We start from the raw sequence: 22788 nt of genomic DNA, 5'->3' as shown, positions 1-22788 counted from the left end.
CGGCAAGTCTTGCAAAACCAATGATGATTGTGGGGGAATTGAGAGAAAACCAAACGGAGCTCAATATCAAGTTCTTGGATTTACATGCACTGACCAGAAATGCGTGTACCATAACTATTTTGATGGCTACGTAGGGTTTTCGGGATTTATTCATGGACTCGGTAGTTCGATTTCAGACCTCTTTGAACCTATCAAACATCACGCAGTCGATACTGGTCCTACATATGGCTCCTGCCCTGGATGTGAGGGTGCTCAAACCCAGGCAGGTAAACCAGCATAGTTTGGGAGAGTAACAATTCTTGTTATTACTCTTGTTATTACTCCCTCTGATTTCTTTACATTTCTAGCCATTAGCCTTTGAATCTGTATTTACTTTAATTGAACTATTGGACTTGAGAAATACTCGGACTGACAAAGGATCCGGATGTTAATCGCGCTTCACGCCTCCCAAGTCACACTATATAACCGCCCATGCGATACAATATAAAAAACCATACACAAGGCCGTTGTGTCATATAAAAAGTCTAAAAACTGAAGAATCCACTATAGGACCTTCGATAAGAATGCATAATCAGAGTAGATAGTATTAAACCAATCCTGAATTCTACTTGCTGCCTGAGAAACACTAAACCCTAAGCTGGTAATGAATAAGTTTTAAAAGTAAGGCTGGTGTAAGAAAACTTTTCAGGGACCGGTTTACCACATCGCCAAAAAGACCAACCCTGCCGCGAGCTGCCAAGTCGTGGCCCCGAATCCACATATAGATTCATGCATATACAGTTTCTTCGACCCCAATTGCTTCGGTCACTCTCACAGGTCGTTCTTGAAACGGGCCGGTTGGACCTTCCTTGGTACGCCGGTCATGGCGCCTTATCTGAGTCCAAAGAAGCCATAGCAAAACACCATTTACTCTTACCATCATGGGCACCTAATTGGGATGCATTCTCCTAAGATCCAAAGCGCGTTATGATATTCAACCACGATGTCGCGGCTTATGGAGGATGCCACAGGCTTTGCTCCTCAAGCACGACCTCATTCTATCAGCGGATGTACACTGAATGCCTACGGAGCTCAGTGGGACAATGTATCGAAATGCCATAAGTTCCATGGCGATCAAGGTAAATTCAAGTCATTTTGGCGGGAACACGCTGGTAAGGCCCAGGACTCTCGACGCTACATCACAGGAATCCCCATGTTCCAAGCTATGGCAAGGCTACTACTGCTGGATCTAGACCTAGAGACAGAATTCATAAACAATCTGTCGCATGAGCCACACCCATTAGTCAAGGCGATTGTATACGCCAGTCCGATGTTCACGACGGATCCAAAGTCAGTACTAGAATATTACGGCCTCACCAATCCTAGTAGAATGGCCACTTATTTAGATTAAAATATCTATATTAAGAAATTATTACTACAGTATCTCTTTATAATTGATTAAGTATCACTAATTTCTGTACCAGTCTAGTTTTGGCAGGTTGTAATATAATATATAGGTTAGATATTTATTTCTTTACTATTAACTTAGGATACCTCAGTTGTAAGTTGTGGGAGCTACTCATCTCCACAAGGGGCTGGGCATCGTATATGATCAGGGGTACTTATGACACTGATACCCCACCCTTTCCCCTCCACCATCTTTCATCAACTGTGACCGAAAATATGACGGATCGCGTTATGACGGGAGTCCTGACCGTCAAGCTCGCCTGGTTGCGTGGATTGAAGCTACCAGATGTAGCTGGCGACACCTGGAAGAAGCAATGGCGCCCATACGTTATCGCAGAGTACCAAGGCTTCTAGCTCTCCTCTGAAGCCCTATTGAGCCTCCCCGCGCAGGGCCTCGTCGACTGGGAAGCGTGGTATCGCCCTTTCAAATTTGATCTCCCGCCGTCGCTGTCATCGTCGTCCGGAACTGAGGAGCAGGAGGGGGTGCTTACCTTGTCGTTGCTGATTCGTCGTCACAAACCGGATACAGGGAGCACTCTATCCTTGTCGGGTGAACCCTTTGGGCCTCAATGCATGTCACTTGGGTTGGTCAGACTGAATCCGTTCCTGGCCGGTGCTGGGACACAGAAGGTGAAAGCCCTGGATGGCACGGGCGGCTGGAAATATCCTACACCAGGAAAGAAATTTCGCCTGTACTCACTAGCAAAGATTGGAGAGTTCCCGAAAGAAACAATAGCTGCAGTGACGGCAACCTTGTCTATGTCCAAAAGCAAGACTCGGGCAGAAGCTACGGCATGGAGATCACCCATATACCTCGCTCTGCCCATGAGCAGCTCAGCGGTGAAAATGAACCAGTGATAAACAGCCTCCGCGCTGGCATTCAGCACCCCTTCATTGCTCCGCTGATGTTTGCCTTTCACTGTTCGGATGGTAGATTGGAACTCCTTTCACAGCTCGGCAGCGGAGGATACCTTGCTGACCATGTGCAGAGAGAGCGACGATTTGGCATTACCAAGGCAAGATATTATGCTGCAGAGCTGATCTGCATACTGGAATACTTGCATGCAAAGAACATCATCCTTGGTAGTCTAAAGATGGAGAATATCCTCCTCGATTCCTCTGGCCACGTCAGTCTCTGCAAACCGAGTCTCTTCGCGCTTGACCTGAGTAAGGACACGGACTGTATTGCGCCAGGCACGTCGGCATATCAAGCTCCCGAAATTCTCCTTAACAAGAGAGAACCATCTCGAGCTAGTGATTGGTGGAGCCTGGGGATTATCCTCTATGAGCTCTTGACGGGTGCTCCGCCTTTCTACCACAAAGATGAAGAGGAGCGGCGGTATAGGATCATCAACGTTACCCTCCAGCAGCCCGTTGGCTTGCCATCGAGTACAAACGATATTCTTACCAAATTACTCGATAAAGACCTCACGCGTCGCCTAGGAGCTGACGGCCTCGCGGAGGTGAAAGCGCATCCTTTCTTCCACGGGTTGGATTGGGGTGATTGCATCCAGCGCAAACTTGAAACGCCCTTCAAACCCCACAATGACGCCGTCGTCTTCTGGAGCAAGCCACACACAGACAAGGCAAAGCAATATCCAAAGGGTGAGTTGCGAGAGTTCGATGGAGCAGTATATGAGATACTAGGCACTTCGGATTTTCCCTTGCCGCGTTATATAGGGCCGGCTGCCCCTGACACGAGTTCAGGTCAGGGTAACACGGGCACTTCAAACGAGCAATGGGAGTTGATATGGGTGCCAGATACTGGAGAGTTATACTTCCAAAATCGTTCCTCTGGCCAGAGGGTTCTAGCGAGACGCGACACTGCGAAGCGAGGAGAAATACCTCCGCCAGTCATGTCTGAACATCCCACCCAGCGCCAGCTGGAGGAAGCTCTCGCGGCAGCTTTGCAAACTGGATACAGTCACGACGTCTTCTCTCAGCTCATCAGTTACGACCTGAATCTGAACATCCGAATTAACGACTTCAAACATTCCCCTAGCAGATGGATAACACTACTGGAGTGGGCCGTTGAGCAGGAAAGGCCAGATCTCGTGCATCTATTCCTTGACCATGGCGTCGACGCCGACTTTACTGTTCCCTCTCAAGAAGGCCCCGCCGTCGTAAGAGCCGTGCGACGAAAATTGCATAATCTGGTAGAAGCTCTGTTGCAAAGAACAGCTCACCGAGTCTCGCGAACGAGGGCGCTCGCACTTGCAGTGGAACAGCAAGATATTTCTCTCGCGACGATCCTGCTTTCACACGGGGTGGCCTGCGACTTCAAAGAAGCCGACCGACCTCTGCCCCCCGATCCATACCATTGGGACTATGACTCGAACCTGGACCGAGTATTCGAGCCGGTGGACTTCACCCCGCCGCTTGTCCGGGCAGCTAGGCTGGGTGATCTTGCGTTGGTCACCTTGCTGCTGGAGCATGGCGCCGATCCTAACGTTGCGTACCACGTTCTGGGTGGGTGGAGGGGGACGGAGCAAGATCTTGGTTTCAATGAGATTGCCTTAAGGGATTCGAGAATACCTACCATGTTCTCTTGTGGACGAGCTGTGCAGATCGCGATGGAGATGGGGCATCCGGAACTGGTGAGGGCGCTGCTTGATGCTGGGGCAGATATTGACCTTCCGCAGCCTGCTTGGGCGGTACCGGGGCATGTCTGTCAGCCGGTACCTAGGGCTGCGTATCTGGAAATTGTGAGTGGGCTAAGGGATATTGTGGCTGAAAGACGCAGAGGTATCAATCTAGGGGGGGCAGGAAGCGCGAGACTGCGATCAGGCTGACTTATATATTAATAATCCATCTTGACATTACAAGCCGTTCTATTTCCGAGCCAGCCTGAGCTATATACCATCTCATATATGACTATGGCAGTTCACCCTGCTTCTGCGGAACTGCGCTCAAAGGACACCAACACAAACATAGTAATCCGGCCAAAGACCAGTACAAAGAGTCCCAACATCCGGATTCCAAGTATAAAACTCATCCAGCGTAATCCCGGCCTGCGTAGCAATATCCCAGCATTCATCACCCGAGATCACAAGATAGAAACTATCACACCCACTCACCATGCCCGCCTGTGTTGGTGTAGGTGTGGAAACCCCATTGCCGGTGGTAGTAGCAGTGGTAGAAATGGTAGTAGTGGTGGTGGCATCTGACAATATGCCGACACAAACATAGTAGTCAGGCCAGAGCCCCCCACATGAAGTACCAACAGCTGGGTTCCACGCATAAAAGCCGGCTAGCGATCTACCATGAGCTGCCGAGATATCGAAACACGAATCGTCTGCTACAACAAGGTAGAACTCATTGCAGTTGTCGACCACCCAATTCAGATAGCAAATATAGAGACGAAACATCATATAGCGGCAAGATTTATCCCCAACAGAAGACATACCGGAATATTGCGCGATTGCGCGATCTCAGATGACCATAAGCTCCGCATAAATATTTACTATATCTAAGTTAAACTGCACCCTTAGGGCAAGTGTATCCTAAGCAATATATAGTTTTGATTTTTCCTTCCAGCCTCTAGGGAGATTCTACAGTATATATTATATACTATCAACCAAATCGAGAGATCGCGCCCAGAAACTCCATCTTCTGACATATAGGATGAGCATGAAAGGTATCATGCGATTTGATATATACTAGAGCCTGGATCTTAGGTAAGTTGATTATAGAGCTTCCTGATATACAATCTGAACTGCGCCCCGACAGATTTCGATTTGTAGAGAAGTATATCAATAGAATTATGTAGCATCTGCAGTATCTAAGAAAAGAGAACCTGGTATATACTGTAGTGATCTATTTCTCGTCTATAGTTAAGCAAATGTTCTAAACTTAGTATATAATACATACGACCGCCCCTCCGATGGTAGATGGTAGTGAAGGAGAGGCCCTACTTCCAATATATACAACATACCACCTCTCTCTAGGGGACGGGATCAGCGATCGTTAAGGGTAATTCTCGGGAGGAATTAGAGCTCCTTAGCCACTTGGTGCAGAAGCTCCTCGCGCCACCCCCATCCCAGAGCAAACGTCGCTCCTGGTCCCAAAGCCAACAAAGACGCAGCGAAAGCCGCCCCAGCTCGAGTCCAAGAAAACCGAGCCCCCGCTTGTTTCAGCTCGCGGAAACGCAGTGCAAGCCATACATACGCACTTCCCATGGAGATTAGTTCATCGTACTGCAAAAAGCGTGCGATCCCGTCACTGAAAGACGTAACAGGGGCCAAATGATCCCGCAGACCCGGGACGAAAATACTCCAGAAGGAGACACCTGGTGGAGCTGTGAATCGGCCATAGATAAACGTGAGACCTGAGACGAGAGCAAATGTCCCACAGGCGTAGCGGACGTTTTGCCTTCTCTTTCTCTGCTGTTGCTTTCTGTCTATCTCGTCTTTTGGTGGCGAAGAGGGGGAGAGCCAGCGTCTCGCAAGCGAGAAGGGAAGCTGAAGGAGGGGGATTGTTGCTGGGAAGACTTGCCACATCGCATTATACCATTGGCGTGATTGAAGACTCGGTGCAAAGAAGTTGGCAAATGTGGTGGAGTAATATCCGGCCAACATTGACAGGGCCAGCGACTCGGTGGTGACAGCATCGATCTCCTTGCTGTTGCTGCCAGAAAGTAGACTGTATAGAGGCGCCATCAAATACTCCAGGGTATAATAGAATGGCGCAACCATCCATATCCCCTTTAATTGGAATACCGTGCCCGCTGCCAAGGGGCTTATACATGGTTCCTATGTGTCAGCTCTGGAACTATGGATCGGATTTGCGGTTTATACTTACAGAAGGACGTTGATCCAGGAGTGAGCACCGCGATAGCTCTCCAATAGCCAGATTCCATAAACTGCCCCCAGGTCTGTCATAAATGAAAGCATTTGAACCCGCGAATTCGTATCAGACCCAGTGATTGAGGGCAGAAAGCAGGTAATGAGAGGCCGGAACAACTTGTCCAGGAAGAGATTATGGTATAGGGGCTTGGTCAAACTAAGGACCTCTCCATTACCCGCTGTCCATATTCCTTCCTTAAAGAGTGGATATAAGTGAGGTCGAGTGTTCAAGATTACCGGGAGTGCAGTGGCTCTTCCAACAGCGTAAATCCCGATCAATGGCACCGTCCACAGGGCTCGTTTCCAGATCGCGTCACCACGAGGCGGATGGAAGTTGGTGAATGGCATCGTACACTGCAATGATCTCGGCGGTAGTGGTACACAGTCGAGCTTTGTTGCACCAACGATAGTCTGCGATGCTCCATCGGCTAGGTAGTTGGTGAGGTATGGGAAGAGATGGAGTGCAATGCATTTTTCCTTCCACGTAGCCAATGCCTCGAGTCGAGTGAGCTCGTGGGCTTTTTTGAAAATGTCCTGCAGACGAGCCTGGCGTTTCTTCTGCCACGGCTGCAGGTAGTCATTTAGATCTTTCACTGAAACTCTAGAATCGCCGGAGGCTTCAATCAAGCTAGCCAGACTATTGGCGAGAGAGGCAGCACTTTCAATGGCGCTGTTTCCGCCCTGCCCCATATTTGGAGTCATCTGTCATAAGACGTCAGGAACCTTGCCAAACGAAGGGCTTGCCTGGGTAAGGGAAGCATTACCTTGTGAGCAGAATCTCCAACACAAACCCATCTATCGATGGCCCAATGGTTATATTCAGCCTCTTCCAAAGGCAGGAAAGTCCGGGTTATAGCCCTCTCGTACACTGCAGCGAAAGGGACGGTATCACGGATTGGCTTCTGCAGGTAGGGGGCAACATGCTCGTCAATCAGGCCCTGGTGGAACCGCGGGATTTCTGACGCGGAGTATACTCGATCCATCTTGGTGAAAAAGAACCAGTACACCCGACCCTCTTTACCGATGAGAGTCAGGAACGAAAAGTCCTCGCCAAAGGTTCGGTGTCCGCTCCCGGGGGTCAGGCCTTCGACGGCTGTTGAGATGCCAAACACACAGCTATATTCAGACGTCATCGCTGCACGCCAGATAAGTTGAGAGTTAGGTCAGTCAGTCGATAGCAGGCTTCCGCATAGCAGTATCAAGAAAATTGCAAAACATGCGCAACATACCATTCTTTCTCTCAGTACCTCTCTTTCGAGGCCCCTAGACTCCATGTAGTCCCACATTTGCTGCCTAACAATACTCCGTACCCCATCAGCTCCTACTACCAAATCCCCGTCGAAGACTGAATGATCTGCACAGTGAACCTGGACCCTTCCATGCAGATTCTCGACTTTGATGACCTTTTTGCCCACAAGAATACGATCTTGCTGGTCCGCAAGATGATCATAGAGGACCTTGAGTACGACCTGACGATCAACGAATGCAATAGGATAGCCATGCCTCTTATGTATCAGCTGCGGCGTGTCATTCCGGACAATGAGATTTCCTTCCTGGGTCCAGTAGGATGACTCCTGCATGGGCTCTGTGGTGTCCAAAATGTCATCAAACACGCCCAGTTGATCCAGAATGCGAGCACCGTTGGGTATAATCCCAATCGAGGCACCGACTTGAGGTGCGATCTCATTATGAGCCTCAAGCACCACAAAGTCAATGTTGTTCTTCAGTAGACAGTGGGCCAGAGTCAAGCCTGCGATGGACCCGCCCACAATCACCACGCGGAATTTTGGCTTAGGCTCGCCATAGTAGAACTGATACGATTGTTTCAAGGGTAGGGGGCGGATGAGTTGTGTGCAGCGCTACGAGGGGGAGACCTTTACCATTTAAATAACTACTGATCGACAGCATAGGATAGAATTTGACAATGTAGTACGATGGTAGGATAATTATTATGCACATATAGGGCCATTCTTCTCATTATCAATTAATTGTACACGGATGGAAAGCAGTGAAGATCATTTCCTCAATGGAGCGGACCCGTCTTACCAGGGGTTGAAAATTACAAGAAATCCGAAAATTACATACCAGAAATCCGAATCATCTTCAACACTTTCCGTTTTTAGTCTTCACTTTCACACTTCCACATCCACAGTTTACGTCGTCATGGACCCTCCAGTTTCACGCTATCCATTCGGTGATCGGAAGCGACGGCACCAGAAACCTCGCGTGTTGCAATCATGCACATTGTGCAGAGAGAAAAAGTAAGGCTGTATACATGTATCAACGGAGATCCACAACTAACTTCGTCGATTTATCCAGGCTAAGATGCAACCGCGCTCTGCCTTGTCTAAACTGCCAGAAGCGCAATTCGGGGCAGTTCTGTTGCTATGTGAAAGCATGTCCGGCAGATATCGGCGGGCACCTGAGTCACCCAGAACAAGCACTCATCCAACGGAAGCATGAATCCTCTGCTCCATGGCCTAGTGATAGCAGCAGAGGAACCAGCACACGGGTTGTCAACTCATGCCACTGGCAGACTATCATGAAAGATGCAGTCGGTGTTCGCCAACCTCCGTTCTCCACCCGTCTTGGCAGTACATTGACGATCTTGACAGAATAAGCAGCATATGTCAGGCGAGGAACATATAGAAACAAGGGTACATGCCCCGGTATTGTTGTCGGGGCTCTCACGCAATGTAGACATGAAAGACTTGGTGGCATCATTGCCAACTCGTCAACTCGCAGACAAACTAGTCTCCCTGTGTCTGGAATCTCATGAGCCATCGTTGAGTACGTTCTAACAAGAAATCCATCGGTTACTGCAGCTGACATTCGGTCGAAGTGTTCATACATCCTCCTACATTTCAATGCCAGGTACAGTCTGACCCTATATCAAATGCTCTCGCAACCCCATCTAAGAAGGAAAGTATCGAAAATTCTGGCAGTCTCCCTTGACAGCTAGTCCCGCCTGGCTTGCACTTCTTTATGGCGTCCTATCATGCGGTGCCTGGATTGAACATACCATGAAATCAGTGATGGCCGAGTCAGAATTGCCTGACCTCTTTCATCTTTTGCGGGAAAAGTGCGCCATTTCGTTAGCTAAGTCGGATCTCACCGCTCCTGGGTGCTACAAGGTGGAGGCAGCAATAATGTATATGGGGATCGAGTATCTGGGAAGTAATGACTCGAAAACAGGTATTACTATATTGGCTGGGGTTATTTCGCGCTTGGCCATTATGATGGGATATCATCGAAGTACCCACGTGTGTCATCCTCCACTACGACCTTTTGAGCTGGAGATGCGCCGTAGGAGCTGGTTAGTACTATCGGTTACTGACTCTATCGTAGCGTTGCAAACAGGATTGCCCCGGGTAATTTACCAAGGGCTTGGAGACTTCGCTCGCCCACGCAATCTGCTGGATGAGGATCTGGATCCCGCCATGCCAATCCTACCACCGTCACGACCAGAAATGGAGACACCAAGCCGTATCACGTACATGTTGATGCTGGACGATATGTTTTCTATCGCCAATAAGATCACAGACATCACTTCAAGGGGGACCATCTCACCAGAGAGAACTCTCTATCTAGACGAGGAATTGAAAACCGCAAGAGGCCGTATCCCCGGTTCACTGAGGATGCCTCTTACAACAAAGGCCTCCGAAAGCCAGACTGACAACACGCTCATGCAGCATACTTTGGAGATGATCTATCAGCGTTCTCGCTGCATCTTACATCGCCAGTACCTGGTGTCTCCGCGAATAACGAATGGCTACGAAGCCTTCCGTTGGGCGTGCGTCGACGCTGCCCGATGCATTCTTGAGCATCAATGCAAACTCCAAGACATTCTGCGTCGTCCGTGCAACAGACAGCGGGCCTGGTTTGGAGCATCTCACTCGGTTTCTGACTGCCTGACTGCTGCCATGGTAATATGTCTGGACGTGCTTAATGAATCGAAGACCGCCCAGGCCTTCTCCGAAAGTACGCGGGCGGAGCTCATCCAATTGCTTAATAAAACATATCTGAGTCTGAAAGACACGCCGCGGCGGTCAGTCGAGATTGCAAAGGCAGCCGAGCGAGTTGCTTCCATGTTATATGGGATTGGCCACGCTGTGGCAGGTGAAGATCTGCGCTCTTCCCAGCCTGCTGCAGCAGAGACTAGTGAGCTCTCCAGTTCCCAACTCGCAGAACACATGGCAGCCACAGTGGAGGGGACTTCCTTTCCTTACACAACCTTCCAAGACTTTCTTAACGGTGATAGTCCGCTCGAAATGTTTGACTGGGTAAGTCTTGTGTCACATGTATTCTTCTGCCATCTGGGGCACGTGTGTCGGACGCCCCAGCTTTCGATGTGAGATTACTAATTCTCATAATTAGGATCTTTGGGATTGGGAGATGCAACAATTTAATTGTCCACTTGTTGAGAACGTATGATTAAGGAATACACGGAGAGAATAAATCAAATCAAGAGCAATCCAGACGAACAATCCGAAGGCGAAAAACTTATATTTATGCGACTACTTAGGCCTGGTCAGGGATATTGTCTTCAAGACCTTCGTGACCATGCCCACCCCATAGACCGGCGTTCCTCAATGCTCTCTGATCGCTGACATAGTCTCCGTAGCAAGGGAGTCGTGGATAGTACAGTGGGCTTCCTGATCACGATAACTGATGCTTCCAGGCAGTAGATCAAGGACGGCACCAACATATTCTTTGAAAGATCTGTGATCCTTTTCAAGCTGGTTCAGGCGATGGGAACAAGCGCTGCGTATTATTTGACAACGGATGCCCTAATGTCCGGTCCATTCTAGTCTACTTGATGTACTTTCTGGTTTCCTTAATATGCTTTGCACAGTTCCATTAGTTTTTTCGGCCTGGTTGAGGCAGTACGAGGACCACAAGCTTTCTGTTGAATAGTCGCCTTACATTCAATCATCCACAGGTACTCCTAAAGTTTGACAATTATTACGTATCTCCTGCATTGGTGGATTAACGCGGTGTATTTCTAATACTATACAAAAACTGGAGGGACTAGTCAGCTATTTAGTAACTATATATATAAACTATACCTACGTGATAAGCTTTATAATCTATATGTTGATATAACCGCTACTATGTATATATTAAAGAAAGTCTCGATATATTAGTTTTGTAGTATCTATATTCCGATAGTTATTGATTTCTATAAGAAAAACCCTAGATATCTCTCTGTAGGGAATAAGATTCTTAGCTTAGTATACTGAGGAATTTTCAAGAGCTACTGAGCACAGGATCTGAGATTCTTGAGGCTCCAATTGGTGGTCCCGGTATTAAGTGGGCGGGGAACCGAGCCAACACGTTGTGCCGAGTTACTGTCAGACCTAGTATATACCTTGACTTGATCATTCTGCCGGATACCGATTGTTGTTACTGCGGTAAGATCGTGCCGATCCCTACCGGGCGGTTCGCTAAAGGCGGAGGAGTATTGATGCCCAAAATTGCCGAGAGTGGATACACGTCAGCAGTGGGGTCAGCTGAAATATCCTGGGCTATGATGAAGAAGATACTAGATGCCTTTACTGAACACCTAAAGAATGTTGCCTGGAGCTGTTATGATAGGGCTATATTTGTAAATACCAGGACCCATTAGGGCTCGCACTCTCTATGCTTGGAACGCAGTCTCAGCTCTATCAAGAGCAGAACCTTTGTTCTAGAGGCACTACTATATCTGCATGGCATGGTATGAGTGTGTCGATCGATTGTGGGGAAAATGCGGCGTGGCGTCGTCTCTGGAGCTGAAATAACAAGCTTTAGTGAAATAGTCTGAACCACTGGTGGGGAGTTTTCCAAGTACAGCAAAACCTTGTTATAAGTAACTAATTTAGCAAGCCATTCTAAATCGTTGTATGGGAGGAATACTTATAGTGAAGTTTCTATATAGACCAGCAGAAACAAGGATTTTACGTAGTACATATAGTTGCGAGTATGTATATATATATATCTATTAGTCCTTCTATATAGTAGACAGTATTCTGATAGCAGGATTATTGTCAGTAGAGAAATGTATATATCGTAGTTGTCGATGTTTTATACGATTTAAGGTTTAAAAATTGAAAACTACGAGAAAAATAGTGGGGTATGTGGTGTTTAGAGGGCTTTTACTATAGGAATATCTGGTACAGCTGATGGCATCATATCCTATGGAGCTAGCTGATGTCGCTCTCCACTGAATCCACCTCGCTTAGAATTCGAACATGTCCCGGAAAGTAAATCTATCCGATAGGGTACAAATTATTTAAACGCGCAGATATTCACTCCGCGCCTACCTCTTGTGCATCTCCTCAATCACAAATTTCCTTGTGTGCCCAAAATGGTCAATGTCAAACTGATTGTCTGCGGTTACCACCGGAAATACAGTATCAACCACGTCAAATGGAAGGACCTCCCGACAGTGGCTGAGCGACTGATCGGCTTTCTTGAGGGCCACATAGGCGAATTCAGCCGGGACACCGACTATGACGAAGAATACACCATCGCGTACAGGTCCAATCTGCCAGAAGACACGAATGAGAATGCCATCCTCTACGCATTAGACGAGGTGGTCGACTGCTTCCTGAACCCAGAACTCGGCATTCGAGTGGCCCGCTACCAAGACTCCAGCTACGCTGGGTGCCAGTGGTGGCATATTAAGCAGAATTCGTACATCTCGACACAAATGTTCTTTTCGGCGCTTCAAGGTAAGGAGGCCTACGACCTGCCAGACTTGAAGTCCGAGAGATGTCCAGACTGTGACTGCTCATGGGATGATCCGAATGCCAATAATCGGGATCAGGAGATAAGACTCTTCGAGAACAAAACTAGCTATGAGAAGTCCTGGTATCGGTATAGGGATATTTTAGAAGGGAGAATGGATTATATTGATGGGGAGCTAATCACGCTTGATAATGGTAATCAGGATGGTGATGACGATGGAGGTTATGGTAGTGATGGAAACATCGATCAGGACCATGGTGACATTGAATCGAGAATCAAGAGTATGATTATGGAGGAAGGTGTGGATGACGAAGAGGTATGGTTGACCTTCTCACCTATAAAAGCGAACCCTTCAATCTAACAAATACCCCAGATCGAGGATACTCCTTTCCCTTTTCTCCTTAGATGCAACCAACATTTAATAGGGAAGCTTTTAACCGATATTCAAATGGTACGTGCGTATACGAGTAAAACCGTGATTCCTCCTACAATCTGAAATTATTTTAAAAAAATATATTCTAAATTGTTGATGGATGCATAGGAGTTCGGAGTGGAACTTGATCCGAGGCAACTGATCAAATTTGATACAGGTATAGTAACAACCAACTCGATATACAGGTGCGTTTGCTGTGTGCTAATTAGCCATCTTCCAACAAGTCGAGGACCTGGCTGGATATATTGGACAACTTCCCAACAACACAAACAGTGACTATGAAGACAGTGACAGCGACTAATAGTCCTCTCATTGAACATGCAACAAGCATCTAGTGGGTCATTGGCTATTTGAAAGCATTGGTATATATGTCACGGCGGTTGCCCGAGGCAATGATCACCCCGCCGACGGCTGCCCGATGATCTATATAGATTCTGAGCGCTTGAGGGATTGAACACCTCAAGCGATTGGTTTTGTTAAAGTTTCAATATATTGCTCCAGAGAATCGTGGAGATATCCAAGTTTCCCTATGCCACATGTTTTGCCGTAAGCTTGAGAGCGTACCGCCAGTCGTAGTCAGACCGTACGCCAAAGGGTGCTTATATAAATATTATTCTAACAACACATTAGAAACTGAGAGGAGCAGCTGAGCAAAGCAAGCATAATATTAAAGGTTTGAGCTATATTTATCAGCTGATTGCTATTTGTTATATAATTGTTACACTGTACTCAGCAGCCCTCCAACCTTGTGCAGTATTACAACTGAATTACGTGGATCTGGGCTCTAGTCATAGAACAATTACTTCCTTCTTTTGACTGTTCAGCTTGTAAGACAGTTACTTTTAAGATTAATAGCTACTTCCCTATATAAGGTTATTTTAACTAGTAGTAGTTTATTACAAAGGTAAGATAGCTATTTAAATGAATCTCTCTACTTATAATGTATTCTTCCCTCATGTAGTGACAGTGGCTTTATTCATTGTCATAGGGTTAGAGCCTTTCGACACCTACAAAAAATAGAATCCTTACCAATGTCGTCAATAAGACTGGACCGTTACGGAGTGCAACATAAGAACAGTCGAGAGCATGCGCACTATTAGAGTTTTTCAGTAGACTAAATGATGTTTCAACTGTAAAGCCAGGCAATAATTGGATATGTGCCTAATTGGCACGTAGACCGTCGGATTCAGCAGAAAAAGGGGTCATTCTCTGATTGATACTTACCTAAACCTAGACCAGTAGATCACTTGGATGATCTTGGCTCTTCACCTTGGGCACAAGATTAAGGAGGCCGTCCTACATCGAGTTCTCCCATCGGTAGACCCCATTCGTAGACCGATGAGCCCTGTCCCTCACACTTGTACCTCCCCTGAGTATGATCGGTGGTTCGAGTGACGCGTGATTGCCTTTTTATTAGAGAAAGATATCTACAGAATAACAACTAGCCATGAATCATTCTCACAGACCCTAGTGTTCCAGTTATTTGGCGCGGAACAGCGTGCCGAATGACATCAGTCTCCCACATCTTGTGTTATTCACTCCCATTTCTTCACTCCGGAAGCCTTGCTCACTTGGCTGTCAGCACCTCCACCGACAAATATCGTCTCTTTCAAACTTAGCCATGTCTTTGATCCAGAGAACTATCCGCGCCATACGTGGTCGCTTTTCGCGTATTGATCCATCTAAGAACTTGGATAGTCAACGGACTGAAATGTATAGCATGCTCGCGGACCTCTACAAGGAGCTAGAGGGTCTAAAGGCCGAGGCACTTGAATCGGAAAACTTGGAGGTTTTACCCGTGCATATCCTACCACTCGACCTGAGAAGAACTACAGAGCTGGCAATGCCCCGTTCGCTAGACCCAGGTGCCTACTTCGTCCCTCTGTCCAAAGAGTTCATTCAACAGCATCCGCTGGACACTACGGACCCCGAGACTCAACGGCGACTGAACAACGTCGCCACTATCCTTCGCCCTGGATACAGCAGCAGTACGGTACAGTACCGGCCACTAAGCTCTTATTGTAAAGCCGGGGTTCTGGTCGATCGACTAGTCATGCAGATGTCAAGCCGACGGCTCAACTGCGAAGAGACCATGCCAAGTATGACTTTGATTACCAAATGGAGAGGAAACACGTAAGTGCCAATATGATCTTGTGTCATCCTTTAGAATAGACAGATTAACTTGGGACCAGGGATTTCTATCTTAACCCAGCTTTTGATCGTCACGATTGGGATCATCGAGACGATTATCACTGGATCATCGATTTCTTCTACGCTTGCTCAAGCCATCCTACCTTCCCGCATATCAAGGTTATCATGCACCACAGTGAGGCAAAGGATCCCGAGCTGGTCCTTAAGGCAGAGGTCATGGCCATAGTTGCCACGATGTGGTCCCGCCTTTGCACAGAGACTCTCCTCGATCATCTCATTGTTCCGGTTAGTTTCAGCGTTCCGTTTATCTGAGTCACTGCTGACCGTTTTCATCTCTTCTTCTAGGTAATGGTTTTTAGCTTCGCGGGATGCCGTGTGCGCATCCTCATCGGCATCCATGACGGCCAGAATTTGAGGATCGCGATGTCCGAATTCATTGAATACTCGGAAGGATCCCAGAATCTCTGGGACTTGCTCACTCGCTACTTAGGATGTGGTATCAACAACCAGCTGAGCACTAAGAAGCTGCCGGCGCAATAGCCTTCATGCAGGTCCATCATAGAGACTGAGGGATAGTTGAAGGCAAAGCATGGTGATGGTTTACTGGAAGTTTGTGTCAGGTTTAGGTGGAAATGCATTTTGACTATTTTAGTTTAGATTAATTAAACCAAGAATGTGAATTCTCCAGATTCCAGTTGTAGCACTGCCCTTTACTAAGATCTTGCTCCTAGTATAACAAAGTATTCCTAAAATCCATATTTTTAAGCGGCTAACTGTGTGCTGTATAATGCCCGTGGCAGCTTGTTACAACAGCTCAGTCATTTGACCCTCAGGCCCAGGTATAATCACTGTCACGCCCTTAGCCTGATACTAGTAATCGACAATTGTGTCCCTCCCAGCCGGAGAACTCAACCGTCAATTACCTTCTATACTAACGACCGCCATCACCTGGAGCCCCTTGACCCTGGTCGAAGTCTGCACACCAACCTGTCCCAACCCCTGCAGCCGAACGGGCTAACGCTTTAATCTTCCTGTTGTAGTACCCATGCAACCGTGTTAGTGCACGAGCCATACTCAACCAAGTGCAAAGCGAAGGTGCTGTGGGTTCGTCTTGAGCCGCGTTCAGGGATCTGCGTCTAAAGCCAGTTTTGCCACAGCCTGGTAGTTGGGAAGCAAACGAGGACCTGTTTTAACGAGGATTACGATACTTCAATACCGTTCATAGTCATTGAATATGTTGTAGGTGACAAACTGAGGAGCTCGGTGAATGATTCTGTAGTCCTTGGTGCTCTCGCCTCCTCTACGTATTACTCGCTTTTGCGGGGCCTTAGTAGCTCCCTTTACCTCCCTTACCCACCCACTCACTGACGCACTGCGTATACCCAGCTTTTCTTCTCTCCTCCTGGCGAAATCCTCTGGGCTGCTTAAAAAGGCCCTCGGCAGTCTATCAAAGTTTGGCTCGGAAAGCCGTGTCAAGAAGAAGCAGCACGTCCTGTGTAAGGCGATCTGGAACCCGCCCGTAAACTTCGATCAGCTTGTGCGCAATGCCGAATAGTATAACTTGAAAGACGTGTGATAGGATGCTGCAAATCTTGTCGAAAGTTCCGGGGAACTGGAGCGATCCCTCGCTCTTGTCGAGATAATAGGGCGATAGTGGAGGTAAAGAAAGGCGGTAGATATGACAATCACGATAAGATCCGCATGCAAGAAACCGCGGAGCTTGTGGGTTGGCTAAAGAAGTCATACGCGCCGTGGAATGAGCATTTCAATGGGCAGTAAGTCAAACAACCGCCCCCTAAGCCACTATGTACTCAGCAGCCCCATAGAATTCCTCTGCACGCCGAGCTCAGCAAGAACTTCATTCCCCACAGAGGGGCGTCTAGGGTTTGTTTTATAGATGATCAATAGCTGCTTCCCTATACGAGGTTATTCTAACTAGTAGTCGTTTATTACAGAGGTGAGATAGCTCCCAAAATCCATCCATCACCACCAGCTAATAATGGCAGGTAAAGCGAACTATCGGGCTCTGATGCCTCCGCCTGAGTCGCCTTCCCGCTCCCCTGGTCACTATGACAGTTCACAGCCTGGGATAGGCATTTCCAACGCGTTCAGTGACAGTGTCAAGCTTGAGGTTGCCCGCATGGCTGGTACCTCTTGTCGGAGCTGTGGAACCCCAGACCCTGAATACGACCACGTGGTCTCACACAAAGATGGTCAAGTATATATAATATCTTTACATATTTCCTATATTGGCTAACCAGCCTCAAGGCTTCTTATTGGATCAAAGCTGGCCTCTTTCCATTTTCATTCAAAACAGCGGTTAACTGTATTCCTCTTTGTCCGACCTGTGCTGGGTCCACCTGACCGATCAGTATCGAATATCGCGAAGTACCGTGACCATATCGCCTCCCAAGGCCTAGTGTCAGACGACGCGGTTGGAGGACTGTATCAGGGATACTTTTTTTTGAAAGACTTTTTGCTTCCCACGAGCAGCTCCAACAGTTTTGAGGTCCTTGCTACCCCTAAGGTATGGCACGGGCATGCTATGGCTGCCATTCGAAGAGGGATTGCGATATTAGGAAGCCCCCGTTGTTATGCACTTGACCGGACTACGCTCGATCAGCTCATCACAAAACCAAGCTTCAACCGTATATAGTGGTCGATGGGGGTGGATCCGTTGGCGTTGAGTTGCCGTCCATATGTTTCATCCATTTTTCGGAGAACATTGTCAATATATTCCCCCGCGGCGCTCATGTGTAAAACTTTTGCTATGGCATAATGCAACTTCAACAAATCCACAGCAGGGGGGTCTATACTTCGATCTGGAGTAAGCAAAAGTGTACGCGTAACAGGAAGGTCAAGATTGGTAAAGATTTCTTCAGGATCGACATAGTCGATCTTGTAAGTGTGTCCCCCTAAATGCTCGAAAGCGATTTCAAAATTACCAAACATTGTATGGGCCCTCTCGATCAGTGTGATAGCGTTGCTTGGTTTGTCAATATCACATCCGCTAATGCGGGGAACAACCGATGGATCAAACATATTTAGGAGCTTATGTGCCAACTGTTTACTCTCGGACTAGATAGAAGGTAAGTGAAGGGCCAAAGGGGAACATTCATAATCCTACATACCAGCGTTTGTTCACCCTTGTTGAGCGCCATCAAAGAATGAGGGAAAATATGTGCCACTTCTAAGTCTTCCATTGTGCTTCTTTCAGCGTAAAGACCCGCCCCGTCATCATCTACGAGCCTCTCACCATCCACCTTGGATCTAGCTCGTGCTTCCACTCGACAGAAGTATCTTGTGACAACACATCGATGTCGGTCTCGTTTGAGACAGTTGTCTCTTAATTCTTCGATACGTTGGGGTGTACCGATGCCAGCCTCTTGGGGCAAGAGATGACACGCACTCCCGGGGGTGCTATTAGGTGTCTTTGTAGATAGAGCTTTCACTGAAAGGAATCAGCATCGCCTATATTAGGATAGGTGCAGCGCAGTATACACGGCATGAAGAGGTTATCAATAATAAAGTTAGTGAAATTTACTAAACCATTATAGAGGGCTTCGATGATTTCGGCGGCCCAGGTAGAACGACTATTCAGATAAGAAAGACACGCAGAGAGTTCGGTGAGGTTATAGTTATTATTCGAGGCTCCGCCGAGTTCCTCGCCAATGAAGTAGAAACAAAAACGTAGGAATGTATCTTTGTCAATCACCTGATCTCGAACAAGGCGTGTCAGAAGAATGGGTTTGAGACCAGTATTATTTATATGGTCCCGGTCTTGAAATTGGGTGATTAGGGTGTCGAAAGTGTTCATAGCTCTGGCGTACTCTGCGAGCATTAAGGGTGGGCGTTCGGGGATGATGACCCGGTGCTGGAGAACTGGAAGAGCCATTTTTCAAGACGTAACTTGCTGACTACTCCGTAGTAAGTAATCTCAGCTTTGAGACCCACAGCCATTGAAGAATGAGAAAAGAAATCCTGTCTAACCAACGACTCGACGTGGCTTCGATTCTCAGTTTACAGAGTAGAAAGATGTTCCTGAGTAGTGAAAGTGTAAACGAAGGTAACGGTGAAACTCTTTATCCATTTAACGAAAGATATCAACGATCATCTCCCTAGTTGTAGTGTCTCCACCTCCACAGAAGATCATAAATAACTTTAGGTTGTGTTAAAGTGACTAAGTTGTGTGGGGTGTCTTATGCCAGAGCGGTGTTTACGGAGCACCGCGTGACTAGGAAGGTGTCAATGTCACGTAAGAGACAAAGCGGTCCTAATGTATTACAACAGAATTACGTGGATCTGGGCTAGAGTCATCGAAATGCTTCCTTCCTTCTTTTGGTTCAGCTTGCGAGGCAGTCGCTTTTGAGGTTATTCTAACTAGTAGTCGTTTATTACAGAGGTGAGATAGCTCCCGAAATACATCCATCACCACCAGCTAATAAGGCTCTTAAATTTTATATAGATAGAATTCCTCAGTGTTAATTGTGCAAATACTACAACAAAACATTAAAATCTAAAAATTATCCACGGCCTTCCATGGGAACTCTTGCGACGGATGGATACCTCAAGATCAAATTAGTTAGTATAGAGAGAGTTAGATCTCTTCAAGTAAACAAGAGGATGACTTGACGTTCTATTGAATCTAATCAGTATTCTAGAGTATACCCTAGTTAATTATGTTTGAGCGGACACGAACTTCATGTTCTACTATTTATCAGGGATAGCCCAAGTCAAAGGTTTCCCTCGGGCTCGTATAGCCTGCCTCCCTTAGTCTTAGGCTCGAGAGTTGCGCTCTGTTAATCCACCTTCGGCTCCATTTGAGCCTTTACTTTTGACATATTGGGCTCGTTCTCTTCTTACTAATGATAATGATAGTACATGATAGCTTGGAAATGTCCATATTAAGACAATAAGTGTAGGTGCTGGCTCTCATAACTTGGGATGTCGGAGCGTGGTTGAGGGTTCCGAGAGACAAAGCCCTAACATCAACAGGCCAAGACTCAAGGAGGCAGGCTCTGACTTGAAACCACCCCTTTCTTGCTGATTTGCCTGGATATTGAGTTACCTCCGGATGTAGGTCGGACCGGCACGGCCGCCTAAGCAAGCACGCTGTTTTTCCTCCCTGTCTATCGTCGCCCTTCTTTAAAGGGGTCTGGCCTCCGGAAGTTGTTGTGCAGCTTGATATCCGATAATTCCTTACGTAATACATGGTAACCTGGACCTTGATGTGATACCTACTATCTGTCATGTTATCCTTCCTAAGAGGCCTCAAACGAACGCAGCAGCATCGGCGGTCGGTAGCTAAGATATCTATGCTATGCCGTGGTAAGCGGATTGATGTCCTTAACCAAGTACGTTTCTAATTTGTCTAGGTAAATTAATCAGCCGCGAGAAGCTCTTCGCATATACCAATGGCTATTTTCTTGTTAACGAGTAATGGCAACTTGGTCGCCGCTACCTAAAATTCGATATAGATGTCCTTTGTAATGTGGCTGCTGCCGCCGGTGGGAATCTCTCTTAGATTAGAACGGTGGAAAAACTAGAGGGAGGTTTTAGTAACGCTCTTCTAATGATAAAGGAAAATGGAGAGAAAGTAATTGTAAAATTGCCTTGTTGTATTGCTGGGCCAGCCTCTCTTATAACAGCGTCCGAAGTGGGTATTCTCGAATATGGTATGTATTCCGGGTCACGGATTTTTAGAGTGCTTATATATAATGTCACATTACTAGTAAGGAAGTATACAAGTATTCCTGTTCCACGTGTATTTGCCTGGTCTTTGCACAATTCAAATTCTGTGGGTGCTGAATATATTATTATAGAGAAGGCTGTAAGAGTTCCGCTGTTCGAGTAATAAGAAAAGATAACAGAAATCAAGAAACTTAACTTAATAAAAAGTTTAACCAAGCTCGAGGCTCAACTTTCAGCTATTTATTTTCCTGTCTATAGTGGACTATATCGTCGAGTAGATACAAACCACTTGCGATGCCAAGTATTTGATGAGAATATAGATTTGTCCAGGTTGTTTTGCATTGGTCCGTCGTGCGGTCGTTTCTCCAGTATTGGGCATTCCCGAGACGTAGAATTTGACCAAGGACCTTATGAGTATTCCTAAGCTTTGTTTATATATTCATACTAAGGGGTCTTAGGGAGTACATTATCTAATTATAGGATATTAATTGCGAAACGGGAACTGTGACGGATTTTGAGCGGTTACTTGAATAATAGACTAGTATTAAATAAGGGAAGTATTAAAAACTAAGTCTAGCTTCTTGAAATTATAATAAATTTTATGCGGATAATGGAGTCGCATTCGATACTAGCCTAGTTTGCATAGCCTACACTATGGCATACCAATCTCTATATAAAAAATATTTTCATTGCGCCTGATGATAATATAATTATATTATTAATTGATTTTCAGTCTATCTCAGTCCTTTTTTTATTTTTTCAAGCTCAGTGGCCGATCTTTTTAAACCCTTTATAAAGTTACGTTAAGGGACTTGTATATCTAAAACTTCCAGACAACTTTAGTGAACTTGATAACGATGATAAAGTGATTGCTTTACAGGAGTAGATATAGTCTAAATTAGCGAAGGTATATGAAGTTGCGACACTCCTTGAAAATAAATGTATACATAACGCTATGGAGACTATATCTCGTGTTTTTCGAGAGATTTTTATCCGTTGTGGTGAAGTATCCGAAGCTGGTGCTGTTCTACTCCGAGAATGTTTTATAGAAATCTATTGGAACTGGTCGGGTCTAGGTTTTACCGGAGAGTGCCCTTATTCATTCAGTAATAATGAGATCAACGCGCATGAACGCGAATTTACGGAATATCAAGCCTGGAACGAGGCCCAGCAACTCGCCCTGGAATGCCTGGATACTGATGCGGAGGGTTGGATCGCTCCACAGTTAGATATCGCAGAAAAGCGAAGGTAAAACAGGGAGTTACTTGCTATGTACATCGAACGAATAGCTGGAGAAAAGTCCGCTAGCGAAGCAAGAGCACTGTGGCTATTCCCAGATGATCAATAGCGGGAAACGCAACCTGGATGTATCTTGGTTTATGGTAGATAGAATTCCAAAATACAATAGCAAAGTGGATATATATAGTGTTTTACAGGTGCTTGATTATGTCGCACAAGCACGGATTGGGTATTCAGAAAACTACGCGATAT

The 22788-nt window shown here is 46.6% G+C and overlaps 6 protein-coding genes across 6 annotated transcripts; 3 read left to right on the top strand and 3 right to left on the bottom strand.

Moving 5' to 3' along the window:
* Window positions 1–982: 982 nt before the first annotated feature.
* On the top strand, window positions 983–4238 carry ANOM_004387 (putative protein kinase; the record flags this gene model as incomplete). Its single annotated transcript, XM_015549644.1, has 4 exons — window positions 983–1329; window positions 1572–1773; window positions 1837–2138; window positions 2189–4238. The coding sequence occupies 4 exons, from the start codon at window positions 983–985 to the stop codon at window positions 4236–4238; spliced, it is 2901 nt and encodes a 966-aa protein (XP_015408464.1).
* Window positions 4239–4355: 117 nt separating this feature from the next.
* On the bottom strand, window positions 4356–4850 carry ANOM_004386 (LysM peptidoglycan-binding domain-containing protein; the record flags this gene model as incomplete). The annotated part of the gene is made up of 1 exon (XM_015549643.1): window positions 4356–4850. One exon carries the CDS (start codon window positions 4848–4850, stop codon window positions 4356–4358), a length of 495 nt encoding a protein of 164 aa, XP_015408463.1.
* Window positions 4851–5435: 585 nt separating this feature from the next.
* Window positions 5436–8173, bottom strand: ANOM_004385 (FAD-dependent oxidoreductase; the record flags this gene model as incomplete). Its single annotated transcript, XM_015549642.1, has 5 exons — window positions 5436–6183; window positions 6247–6992; window positions 7055–7406; window positions 7575–8101; window positions 8171–8173. The coding sequence occupies 5 exons, from the start codon at window positions 8171–8173 to the stop codon at window positions 5436–5438; spliced, it is 2376 nt and encodes a 791-aa protein (XP_015408462.1).
* Window positions 8174–9313: 1140 nt separating this feature from the next.
* ANOM_004384 (fungal specific transcription factor domain-containing protein) lies at window positions 9314–10724 on the top strand (the record flags this gene model as incomplete). Its single annotated transcript, XM_015549641.1, has 3 exons — window positions 9314–9485; window positions 9639–10573; window positions 10668–10724. 3 exons carry the CDS (start codon window positions 9314–9316, stop codon window positions 10722–10724), a joined length of 1164 nt encoding a protein of 387 aa, XP_015408461.1.
* A 4352-nt stretch (window positions 10725–15076) lies between these two features.
* On the top strand, window positions 15077–16146 carry ANOM_004383 (uncharacterized protein; the record flags this gene model as incomplete). Its single annotated transcript, XM_015549640.1, has 3 exons — window positions 15077–15588; window positions 15648–15891; window positions 15952–16146. 3 exons carry the CDS (start codon window positions 15077–15079, stop codon window positions 16144–16146), a joined length of 951 nt encoding a protein of 316 aa, XP_015408466.1.
* Window positions 16147–18225: 2079 nt separating this feature from the next.
* On the bottom strand, window positions 18226–19501 carry ANOM_004382 (HNH endonuclease signature motif containing protein; the record flags this gene model as incomplete). The annotated part of the gene is made up of 3 exons (XM_015549639.1): window positions 18226–18684; window positions 18738–19057; window positions 19108–19501. The coding sequence occupies 3 exons, from the start codon at window positions 19499–19501 to the stop codon at window positions 18226–18228; spliced, it is 1173 nt and encodes a 390-aa protein (XP_015408465.1).
* Window positions 19502–22788: the final 3287 nt, after the last annotated feature.

Source organism: Aspergillus nomiae, assembly GCF_001204775.2.
Source record: "Aspergillus nomiae NRRL 13137 chromosome Unknown contig00078, whole genome shotgun sequence".
Classification (NCBI taxonomy): Eukaryota; Fungi; Ascomycota; class Eurotiomycetes; order Eurotiales; family Aspergillaceae; genus Aspergillus; species Aspergillus nomiae.
Note: the sequence above shows the minus strand (reverse complement) of the source record. Positions and strands in the feature narration are given on the sequence as shown.